Raw genomic sequence first — 12214 nt, forward strand, 5'->3', positions numbered from 1 at the left:
GTGGGATGTCAGATAGATTGTTTTTGTGAACTGGATTTCCTAGTCAATGGGCAGCTTTGGGTAAACTTTGCCTGATTAAGTATGCTATTCCGTCAAAGTATAACCCACGTGTTTTTGAATACAGTAGTGCTGGGGGCTGACTTTTATTTATCATGTTCAGCTTTCCAAGAGAGGTCTTAAATCACTTGGTCACCATTTTGTCCCCGTTGGCCTCATGAACAGATCAGGATTGGACACACGTGAAATTGAGTAGCAAGGCAAGCTGTGTCTAAACTTGGGTCTGAGTGTGCCCATCCCTGAGGCCTGTGAACTAGTCACGTTGTACACAGGGGTGATACCGGATACTTACACTGAACACTCAGTGGGGAAGATGAGACCGTGGCAGCACATCCCAGTCTCCTTGATGTTGTCACAGTCAGCAGTGGCCAGCACTGTACTGGAGAAGAAGTGTTGGACTGGGAATCAGAATCCCGTGACTGACACGTCGCCTGTTGACCTTGGGCAAGTCAGGTCTCCAGGCTTTATGAAATGGAGATAAAGACAGTTATCTTCTCTTATGGTTTGGAGTAAAAACCTATGGTGTGCTTGTTAAATAGTCAAGTGCATTGAAGAGAAGATGACTCTGGTTCATTTTGGTCATCATAGTTATTAAGTATTCCTGAGGTAACATAGTACGTAGAAGGTGAATGACACCTGTGTGCTTAACACTGTTCCCTCATCTTTCAACCCTTTAGGAAGAGCTGTTGAAAGCCATTGCCTGTGTGGTGACAGCTTGCAGGTAAATGTTCTTTCGGTGAAGATGCTGTTTCTTAAACTGAACCCCAAAGCTGAAGTCTTTACTAACTGTCTGATGCTTTTTTGTGGCTCCTGTAGTGCAGAGCTGGAAAAGCCTGTGCCCAATCAACCCAGCACAAATGAGATTCTCCAGGCTGTTCTGAAGGAGTGTTGCAAAGAGAATCTGAAATACAAGATCGTAGCAATTAGCTGTGCGGCGGATGTCTTGAAGGCCACCAAAGAAGACAGATTCCAGGAGTTTTCTGATATTGTCATACCTCTCATCAAGAAGGTAAGATCGCCTGTATCCCTCAGGTCTAGTTTAGACTTAAAAACTAAAATGTAAAAAGAAAGAAAAGGAAGGAAGATTTTCCTGGCATCCTCTTCACTTATTTTATTAGGATTAGTGTGGCTGCGAATAGCAGGAAATCCCAAAGTATCACGGCCTTGAACAACGTAGAGTTTTGTCTGTCATGGAATAGTTGAGGTTTTGGCTCAGTAGTTGACTCTTCACCAGCTTCCAGCTCTGCCTTCCTTGGAGCGTGGCCACTGTCATCGTGGTCCATGGTGTCACCGCCTTCTGGGCGGGTAATGGTGTAGAAGATGAAGAAAGGATGAAGGGTTGGATTCGGCACGTCTGTTCTCTCTCAAGGACAGCTCTCAGACATTGCTGCATGGCACGTGCACTTCTGTTTCATCGGCCAGTCCTTGGGCAGCTAGCCGCAGCTCTGTTGCACGGGAAGCCAAGGAAGGCAGTCCTCTAGGCGTCTCTTTGCTTCCATGGGAGGAGGGAAGAGGGTCGTTCTTTTTAAGCAAAGCAGAAAGACGGGTTTGTTGCAGGGGTTTCAACCTGCACTTTGGGAAACTCAAGGCTGTGGGGACAGTGACTTCCAGGAGCGAGTGCTGGGGTGAATGGACAGTCTCTGACCTAGTGGTGACCTAGTGGTGATACGCTCTGCCTTTTAAGTGTGTGTAAAACCCACCCCAGTCTTCACTCAACTCTGAGAGCAAGCACAGGGAGCTCAATGGACCATTATTACTTGTTTCCGCCATATACTGAGGGACTTTAGTCAAGAAGACTTCGGTTTCATTTGGAAAATGAAGTACTCGTTTGTAAAGTTTGGGCAGCGGTTCAGAGAAAAAAAAAGTTAGGGCTTATCATTTATTTTTTGTGTGTGTGAAACACGAAATATTTTAAATAGCGTTTTTATGTCTTGTGTTGCTGCTAATCTGCAGGTTTCTTTGTATAGCAAGGCTGTTTAAATAATTTCTGTTATATAATGATAGTACATGGATTTGGGAGACTTGGGTTTTCAATGGACTGTATCACAAGCTAGCTGGGTGAGTCACTTCTCGGCGTGTTTCCCTTTCTTACTAAGACGGAGTTTGGATTGAGATGATTACTGAGTTCTTGCATCTTTAATCCCATGATTCCAATGCAAGCTTTTTAATTTTATGTTTAAAATCCTACATATACAGGATTTTTTTCACCTTTCCTAACAGAGTCCTTTAAAGGATTTTCCAAATTTATTAGGTGTAGTATTTCTGCAACACATTCTTTTTACAAATAGGAAGACCTGTTGTAGAGAATTTAGCAATTAATTCTTGGCTGACATCTCCTCTGGTACCCTGATTGTTTTGCAGTACCCCTGTAACTTTGATGGAAAATAAGTTTTGCTTTCCTTTGCTTCGATGTACCCTAGCACTCGCCTGAAAGCTCCGGCGTTCGGACAAGCAAAAATGAAGATGAGAATGAGAAGGAGAAGGAGCTGCAGCTGGAGTGTCTGCTGGGAGCCTTCGAGAGCCTGGGCAAAGCCTGGCCCCGAAATGTGGAGACCCAACGTAAGCATACTTGCTGTGTGTTGGAAGGATTTTCCAAAAGACAGAGATTTGTTAAGTGGCCTTATTTCTTGGCATTACGTTGAGGACTGTGGCAGTAGACCATGTCATTGACACTGTTAGGACTCCTAACTTTTGCTTGATAAGTAGAAAATTGAAGTAGGGAATTCTATAAAAAAGGTGACACACATCTCAAAACAAAGCAGTTCATTTTCGTAGAAAGCATAGGAATGTACATTCATTTGCTAGTTATTGAGGGGAGCGCCAAGGCCTTTGAGAACGGAACTGTTCCATACTGGCTTCTTAGGCACATCTGCAATTTTTGGTTTCTGTTTCTTTGTAGTGGAAAAAGAACTTACGGTTTCTTTTTTTTTTTTTTTTTTTTTAAATTATTTATTTATTTATTTGACAGAGAGATCACAAGTAGGCAGAGAGGCAGGCAGAGAGAGGGGGGGAAACAGGCTCCCTGCTGAGCAGAGAGCCGGATGTGGGGCTAGATCCCAAGAACCTGAGATCATGACCTGAGCCGAAAGCAGAGACTTTAACCCACTGAGCCACCCAGGTGCCCCAGAACTTACGGTTTCTTATGAAACAAATCAAGTGCAACATTATTCTAGATTTTTACCCCCATGCATCATTTATGAACCATACTAAATTTTACAGCATTTAAAAAATAACTACTTCGTTGAGTTTTATATTCCTTTCACATCAGTTAGCACAATACTAATTATGTAATTATCACAAGGGCAGTTGGCATAACATGTTTGGAATAAGATGTTGTCTCTTAAAGAGCCAACCAGGTACAGAAGCTTGTGTCCCGAGTTGAGTTCCCTGCCTCCAGAGTTCTGCTTTCTCTGGCTGTCACTCGGGGTATCTTACAGGAAAAGGTGATTTGGTTAAGATTCTGTGTTTGTTCCTAGGAGAGTTAACAGTTACATAGGACCCTCGGGGCGGGTGGTGGTGTGGGTGGGTGTTCCTGGCCAGGGAGATTTGGGAATTGGGCACTAAGTCCTGCTGAAGTTTTTTTGACATTTCATGGCTTTAATGAAAGCCATTTGTTATTTTATTTTTTTCCTCCTACTGCTTTCTCTGTCCTTCTATTCTTCTCTGCTCTAATGTCTCTGTGTCCCTCATTCGCTCTGTCTCTTGTCCCTGCACACTCTCTGCCCTGCTCTCCCCAGGTTGTTACCGTCAGGAGCTGTGCAAGCTGATGTGTGAACGGCTAAAACTGAGCACGTGGAAAGTGCAGCTTGGAGTCCTACAGTCCATGAATGCCTTTTTTCAGGGGTAATTTCGTTTCGTAGTTCAGTTCTTTGTTTTGTCTCCCCCGCCCCCTTAGTGTTTTATAGCAAATCAGTGGGATTCTTTTATCTTAAAACTGAAAAGCTGCAGTGACATTTAAAAGTGATATATGCAGGTAGAAATTACTTGTGGCAGAACGGTTCTAGAATGTTTCTTCGTAACTAGCAATTTGTATCTCGCTTTCTGATTTGTGCAGATTAATGCTTTTGGAAGAAGAACATGCAGATCCTGAGGCTTTGGCTGAAATTCTCCTTGAAACTTGTAAATCAATCACATATTCTTTAGGTGAGTGTAGTGAGCTGGCGGTGATGAGTCCGAATTCAAAGCTTGGGGAGTGAAGCTTCAGATGTTCCCTCCCTGGTGCTTGGAGCTAGATTTGTGGAGCAGCTGCTGAACTCCTTCGTGTACCTGACCCGTGGCCGCATGCTGTGCTGTATTATTCTGGAACTGTAATTCAGGATGTTGGGAAGATGTTTGTGACAGGTTGTTTTGTTTAGACTCTTATTTGGAAATAATTTCAAACTTACAGAAAAGCTGCAGTTATAGTACATGTAATGCCTGTATATCCTTTACCCAAAGTCAGCTGTTACTGTTCTGTCCCAGTTACTTCATCATTTGTACTTCTCTGTATGTACGCTTTTCTGGAACCATCTGACAGCATGTTGCTGACGTCATGCGCTTTGGTTCCTGAGCTCTTCAGTGCGCCTGCTCTGTGTCGGCTCAGTACAGTGACTGGTCGTTGGGTGTAGGACGCCGGCGCAGTGGCCTTAGTCAGATTTATAGCATTCGTATTTTAGGTTCAGTCGATTCGACAGTGTTCTTTTACAGACTTTCCCCCACCCCTTCAGTCAGGAATCCAGGATTATTTACTGAATTTAGCTGTGTCTTTTTAGTTTCCTTGAGTCTAGGATACTTCCTCAGCCTTCCTTTTTCTCACGTGACATTGACAGTTTTGAACAAAAGTCTCCACCCCACCACCTCCCGCCTTTTAAAAACTAGAATGTTTCTTATTTGGGGTTTGTTTGATGTCTCCTCATGATTAGATCCAGGTTCTGAGTTCCCGGTTGGGGGATACTCTGAAAGTGAGGCTGTGCCCTCTCACTTCCGGAGGCACAGCGCGTTCATCTGCCCTGCTTGGCCCTGCTCCCCTTCCGCACGGTTTAGCCAGCAGTCAGAGAGAAGATGCCCGAGACTGTGCGGACACACTGCTCTTCTTGAGAACACCTTTAGACTCCGTGTGCATCCGTGGTTCTTCCCTGAACCAGTTTTCGCGAACATGATTTTTCTAGCTCTGGTGCTTTCTTGCTGTCTACCGTCTGGCAGTTGGCACCCTCTTGTAAACGAAATCCCACCTCTGCCTGCCTCTTCATTTATCTGTTAATAGTACTGATGCGTGGATTTTCTCCCCTCCTCCACTGGTTTGTAATTAATTATTTTCCTTAATTACTTTTTTTTGCTCTAATTGTTCCAGATTTGGCCAGTGGAAGCTCCTTTAAGCTGATTCCTATGTCTTACTGGCAGGTCACTGTCATCCTTCTAAGCACCTCTGTACCTGGTAGCATAAAAGGATGTTATAAGCTCCCCCCGTGCTTTCCTTATCTAGGTTTGGCTGTGTATTAATTTTTTCCGAAGACAGTCTCACCCTGTGCTAGAATAGACACCACAGAAGCCTATTTCAGTTGCAGCTCTTGGAGGTAGCAACCTTCGAATAAAAAACCGGCCACTAAGCCTCTGGTCTTTGCAGGATCGCAGCCAGCTGTCCCTGATTGCCCTCAGCCCTCGGGGTTGTGTACTGTTCCCTGATAAAATGAGGAAGTCCTGCAAACCTAAGACCTTTCTGAGGTCTCATGTGATGACAACTCTGTGTTTGAGATAGTGTCCTTTGATTTCTTTCCTCTAAAATGGTCCTTTCAATATTGCCATTTGTATTGTGGTGATTGGTGTATTGGGCTGACAGTTTTTCAAGTAAGGACTAGGGACAGGTCACACCTTTCAAGTATATGATGCTAATTAGCAGAGTGAAGCTTAAGAACAGGTGTATCTTTCCCTGAATTTGTAATTTCTGAATTTCTTTCTTCCAGTAACACTAACTTAACCTTGGAGCTTCTGTTTGTAAGGCGTATAAAGCAAATAATGTGAATATCTGATTTTCTTCTTAGAAAATAAGACCTATTCATCTGTGAGAACAGAAGCTTTATCTGTGATAGAATTACTGCTTAAAAAACTTGAAGGTGAGTTCTTTTTTTTTTTTTAATTGACATATAATGTGTTATTTGCCCCAGGGGTACAGGTCTGTGAACCATCAGGCTTACACACATCACAGCACTCACCATAGCACATACCCTCCTCAGTGTCAGTCACCCAGCCACCCTCCCCTGCAATCCTCAGTTTGTTTCCTGATATTGAGTCTCTTACCATTTGTCTCCCTCCCCGATCCCCTCTTGTTTTATTTATTCCTTTCCTACCCCCCAACTGCGCATGTTACCTCTCAACTTCCTCATATCGGAGAGATCATATGATAATTGTCTTTCTCTGATTGACTTCTTTTGCTTAGCATAATACCCTCTAGTTCTGTCCACGTCATTGCAGATGGCAAGATTTCTTTTTTTTTTCTGATGGCTGCATAGTATTCCATTACGTATATATAGATAGATATCTATATCTATCTATCTATCTATATATATATATATATATATGTATGTATGTATGTATAATCACATTTTGAAGGTGACTTCTTGATTCTTCTGACTGGAGGAGGACCGGGAAGCCAGGATACTTTATGGCATATATTTTAGAAATTTTTTCATGTTTTTGTTTTTAGTAAGTGTATACTCTAAAATATAAATTAGTACATGAACATGTGAGTGAGCTCTATAAAGCTAAAACCTTTAAATTTTATTCAGTGTTTAAATTTGGTACTCTTTCATTTTTACATACTTTTAATGTATTTTGAAGCTACAGTTATGTTGAAATAAAAAAGTTTTGTCTCCACCATGACTCCTGATGTAATCTGGGGGACTTCCAAGTCCATGTCTGACAGGAGCAGAATGGGGTTCCCGGTACCCATGTTAAGAAACAGAGTGACACAATTAAAGAGTGGGGTTGGGAAAACATTTTAACACTTATCACCCAACCCATCAAATTTGACAGTGTTTGCTTAGTCTTATCTTTTTTCCCCTGGGTTCCCCCCCCATACCTTTTATCAAGAAGCAGATTTCTTCTAATGATAAAAGCAAACTGCTGTCTTTTTCTCCAGTGAGGTATTTAAAACCGAGGCTACTTTTTCTCTCTCTTCTTTTTTAATTATTCTAAGCCTATAGATTAAGAATGGAGAAGATGCAACTGTTTTCTGTAGAGTCTCATATATTTGCTATTTCTACTTCTCTCTCTCTCTGTTTAGCAATAAAGCACCCCTCTTAAGGTTCCATGATACGTACGAATGTATTCTAGAGGAGGAAAAGGAGGGTAACCAGCAAAGCAACTTGCTTAAAACCTTATCACTAGAAAGTGGCAGAACCTCATAAACAGGATTTAGGACCTGGTATACTTTCTGGGTTTCTAGAATTTTCAGTATGGGTATAGATCTCTGGTGCTTTAAAGAAAGGAGTAATAAAATCTTTTCGGACTGACTTGGCAATTATGAAATTTATTAGAGGTTTTCTTACTAAGCATATTTTATAAAGAGGTTTTTTTGTGTGTTAAATGGCTTTTTTGTTACTGTGTCCTTTGCCCTGATACCTCCTCCCTCCCATTGGGCTTCAGCATCCCTAGATTCTCTTTGTCCCAGCAATACTGGGGGCAGAGGATGAAACTCCCTGACCTGCATTGAGACAACTACTGAACCTATTCTATCCTGAACTGTTATTGGGGGTTGCTTTATATTTATTTGGGGGCCAGGCGATTTAGAAGAAAATCAGAAAGACTAGTTTTAGGTTTTTGCTTGTTTGTTCTATAAGGATTCTGTTTTTCTTCTTTTTCCATTCAGAATCTAAACAGTGGGAAAGTTTGACATCTGAGTGCAGAATGCTCCTAATTGAGTCTTTAGCTACTATGGAGACAGACAGCAGACCTGAGCTGCAGGAGAAGGCATCATTACTGAAGAAAACACTTGAAAATCTGGAATAAATTAGAAGGGGAAGAAAGAAACGAGTGCCATGTTCATTGGGGGTTGAAATGGTGGTATTCTTTGAAAAACCAAGTGGGCAAAAGTAAAGATTAATCTGTAGCATGCATCATTCCTTGGCTGAAATAAAAAAAATATGCCTTAAATTTTGTTCCTTATTAGCTTTATTTTATTTGATCTTTAACAATGTTTGGGCCAAGTGAGCTTAATGGGACCTTGAATGTTTGAGAGGTAGTTGTTGGTGAAATGAATGGAAATAGTTAAGAAAAGAATTAAAGCTTTTATTACAGCAGGAGGCAGAGCTGCAGAGCAAGCTGGATGAAAGTCTTAGAACTGCATCCAAAGTAAATACAGTTATTTCCGGAAGGGACTCTGTAACTGACTTAGTTTAATAAACCCCTTGCTTTATGCCTGAAGAAGGACGTAGGAAATGGCATAGCTTCTGCCCTGCAGCCTGGCCTGGGCTGGGACGACCCAGGTATTAACTGCCCTGCCTGGTGCTGCCCCTAGCCTGCCCGAGATGCTCTTGGGAGGAGGTGTTCAACAGGCCACTCCCCCCGGTATCTAAGTACCATGACCTTGAACACTGTCATTTGTTGAGATGATCAGCTTTTAGAGACTGATTGTTTAGCATCTTCACAGGTTGAGAGAGAGACTTTGGTCTCCATGTGATAAGTCCATCGCAGATGAGAGTACATTAGGATAAGCCTGCTCTGTTTGTATCTGTGGTTGCATATTTTGCAAAAGCCAAATCAACAACAAAATCATAACCGCTTTGGTTTAGACTGTTTGTAATCTCAAAACTGTGAAGAGGACAAAATTTTCCACCCATTTTTAGGCTAACAGTATGACTAGGGAATAGGAGGGCAAACATCTTAATTAGCCGTTTGGGAATAATGTGATATCACTCAAACAGCTGCAGCTAGGGTTCCTTTCTTTTTTTTGTACTGCTTATACCCCTGCCTCAGGGTGTAGGGGTCGGTGGGGAACACCTAGTCTAACGCAAGTATCTGCAGTCAACTGAACGCTAGTTCACCTTGGATTCCAAGCACTAAATTGGTTGTACAGCCAATACTGAGCCCTTACTAATGTTAGAACCAGCGTGGAAACTCCATGGTTATTATTTCTGGTGGTCTCCATACACTATAATATTGACTGTGACCGTAAGAAAAATAACTTTTTACATCTTTTTTTTTTTATTTTTTAAATTTCTTTTTAGTGTTCCAGAATCCATCGTTTATGCACCACACCCCATGCTCCATGTAATCCGTGCCCTCCATAATGCCTACTACCAGGCTCATTCAACCCTCCACCCCCCTCCCCTCCAAAACCCTCAGATTGTTTTTCAGAGTCCACAGTCTCTCATGGTTCTTCAGCTGCTTACATCTTGACCCAGAAGAGTGTGTGTGTGTGTGTGTGTGTGTGTGTGAACGAATACAAAACTGAAATAAATGTTTTGTGAAATAACACTCTTCACTTGATCTTAGCCAAAAGGCTGAGAAGCGATGATAATATATACTCGTAACTATGTGTAATACACTTTGATTCCCCCCTCCCCACCACCATTTTAAATGCTCTTCAGACCCACCAAATTCTTCTCCTGACTCATAAGTAAAGGTTGCAATGCGCTTGCACTGCCATAGATATTATGTGGACTTGGCTGGATGTACTATGTTCTGGGGTTGCTTCTGATTTGGAAAGGGGGTTTTTGAATGAAAATCTAGGTGCTTGGTTATCGAAACATCCTCTTAGATGGTGGTAAATATAATTGTGGGTTTTAGTAGCATTGTGAATTGTAAGGAGCTTTTTGTGGACTTCACCTCAGAATGGCTTGTGCTTGGGGGAAATGAACTTTGGCTATTTTTCAGAAAGCGTGTGGCCTCATAGAATTTGGTGTTTTCCAGATCAGTATTTCCCTCTCTGCTGAGAGCCCTCTGACTTCGATTTACAGACCCTGGGATACGCCTCCGAGGCAAGAACACCATGCAGGTTGGCTGTTTTCAGAAAGTAAAAGGATCTGAGGACAAGAATTGGGCTCTCGGCCCATACGGAGTGTTTTACCTCATCAAGTTTTATGCTTTTTAAACTCTTTGTTATTTACTACTGGGAATTTCCCATGGTGCTGAGAGGTGCTGACACTTGAACCTTTGTGTGCAGTGCTGTTCAGTTCATTCATTGTCGCTTTCTGTAAGCACAATTCCTTTTTACTCTCTTAATGCCTTCCCCTGGACCAGCCAAGTCACTGGCACAACTGGTGATGTGAAATCCCGGTGTCCCGCTGCAGCTCATGTTGGGTGGGCACTTACTTGTTAAAAGGGTTGGTAACTGAGAGTTTGTTACTATGGGATGTTGACATTGGTGGACAGTGACAAGAGGACCCACGCATGTTTGTGTCTCTGGCCCTCATTCTCCAAAGCCCTCTGCTACTGATTTTTATTATTTTTTTACCGGAACTCTTTGGTGCTACTTGTCATACAGGCATCTGATTTAGAGAGCCTAATTACTGAACCCCTTATTCTTGAAATGAGTGCACTGGATAGAGCTTCACAAGTGTATTGGTATGTGACAAGGAGGGACCTGAAGTTTGGCAGCTGGAAATCAGAACAGTGGAAGTAGTATAAGGTTGTGTTTTTGGTGAGAAAGAGCAGCAGTTTCTCTAGAATGTTAGTGTCCCATTCACAACTGCCTGTGAAGGAAGACTGACGGCTGCCAAAGCAGTGCTCTCCCCTTCCATCTTTCCCTCGTGTACGTTGTAACGGAAGAAAGAAGATAGATGTGACCTTGTGGATCTGTGCTCTAGTGGCGCCTGCCCTGTACAAACACCACTTGCCCTTCGGCAGGGAGGGGGACATTTCTGCCTGCTGCTGCCACAATCTAGTCCTGCTGCTTGTTAAGTATAGGGAGTTACTTTGACACGAACTCCTTGTAATGTACAAACTGCTGTTAAATGGATGTATATGTAACAGATTTTTGTATTTTATATGCAAAGTCTTCATAGAATCCTTTGCAATATGTGTGGAGCTAGTTAAGCCTGTGATCATCCTATTGGAAAGGAAAATCCTACCCATGCCCTAAGTGGTGAATAAAAGCTGCATGGTCAGTTCTTTTGAAGGAGCGCCTTGATTTTTACTGATTCCCTAGGAAAACAGTTCAACTTCTGGGGAATTGCCTGGCAACACCCTTAAGAACTGAGAAAGGCCCTATTGCCTGCCATATCTTGAGCTCCCTTTCGAAAGTGGACATTGTCGAATTAACTGGAAGTCCCAGAGCAAAGCAGGAACAAAGGCAGAACACATGGAAAATGGCAGTCAGATTCTTGGAGAGAAGTCACTGGTGAAAGATCATTCATTCATTCATTCATTCATGTATATTTTTGAGAAAAGTAATCCCAGATGAACATACAGAACAGGCAGTTCTGCTTTTGCCTGAGACCGACCGACGTGGCTGTGGGCACAAAATGTCAGCCGGTACTGTAAGCTGCCCCACAGGTCTTGACACTGTGGAAAAGAGGCTGGAGAGTCCCCATTGCTTTGTCTCCAGTCACAGCCAAAAAGCCCATGTGGCTCCCTTCTGCTTCCTTTTACCCTAAATTCAGGTTCCAGTTTGTTGGACTGGATTAACAATTGTTCCGTTCTTTTTTTGAAGTGGAAGATCATAATGCTACCAAAAATGGGAAACATTCAGCTTTTCCAACAATGCCTGTTTAAAAATTTAAGTTTTTCTTTGTCTTCAGAAGTGATAAATTGCTTTTACATTTAAGGACCATTGATGAAGTTGCCTTTAAAATACAAAGGACAGGGGCACCTGGATGGCTCAGCTCAGTTGGTTAAGGGTCTGCCTTTGGCTGGGTTCATGATCTCAGGGTCCTGGAATCGAGCCCCATGTAGGGCTCCCTGCTCATCCGGGAGTCTGCTTCTCCCTCTCAATCTCCCTCTGTGCTACTAAACAAATAAAATAAAATAAAAAGGACAGGGAGAAAACGTAATGGTTGAAGGATATCTAATTTTTGTGTGGTTGTTCTTGAAAAGAGTATTGGGTATTAGCGGTTAGATACATAATTCTATCATGCTACTTTTGATTCCAGACCTGTCTTCAAATACAAAATCTAATTTTTTTTTTTGAGTATTTGTTTTATCTCAACACTATGAAGATTTCCACTGTTTTTAACCTCCAACA

At 42.3% G+C, this 12214-nt stretch overlaps 1 protein-coding gene across 4 annotated transcripts in view; it reads left to right on the forward strand.

The window, feature by feature from the left end:
• The window catches only part of ECPAS (Ecm29 proteasome adaptor and scaffold), a 97654-nt gene extending 89466 nt beyond the window's left edge, over positions 1-8188 (forward strand). For all 4 annotated transcript variants that reach the window (XM_059411081.1, XM_059411080.1, XM_059411082.1 and 1 more), the window contains 7 exons: positions 735-778; positions 874-1066; positions 2478-2616; positions 3795-3900; positions 4112-4200; positions 6075-6146; positions 7901-8188. In XM_059411081.1, coding sequence (XP_059267064.1) covers positions 735-778; positions 874-1066; positions 2478-2616; positions 3795-3900; positions 4112-4200; positions 6075-6146; positions 7901-8040 — 783 coding nt within the window. In that variant the 3' untranslated portion in view covers positions 8041-8188. The remainder of the gene's footprint in view (positions 1-734; positions 779-873; positions 1067-2477; positions 2617-3794; positions 3901-4111; positions 4201-6074; positions 6147-7900) is intronic.
• The last annotated feature ends 4026 nt before the right edge of the window (positions 8189-12214 follow it).

The sequence above is a fragment of the Mustela nigripes genome, chromosome 9, assembly GCF_022355385.1.
Source record: "Mustela nigripes isolate SB6536 chromosome 9, MUSNIG.SB6536, whole genome shotgun sequence".
In the NCBI taxonomy this organism is placed as follows: Eukaryota; Metazoa; Chordata; class Mammalia; order Carnivora; family Mustelidae; genus Mustela; species Mustela nigripes.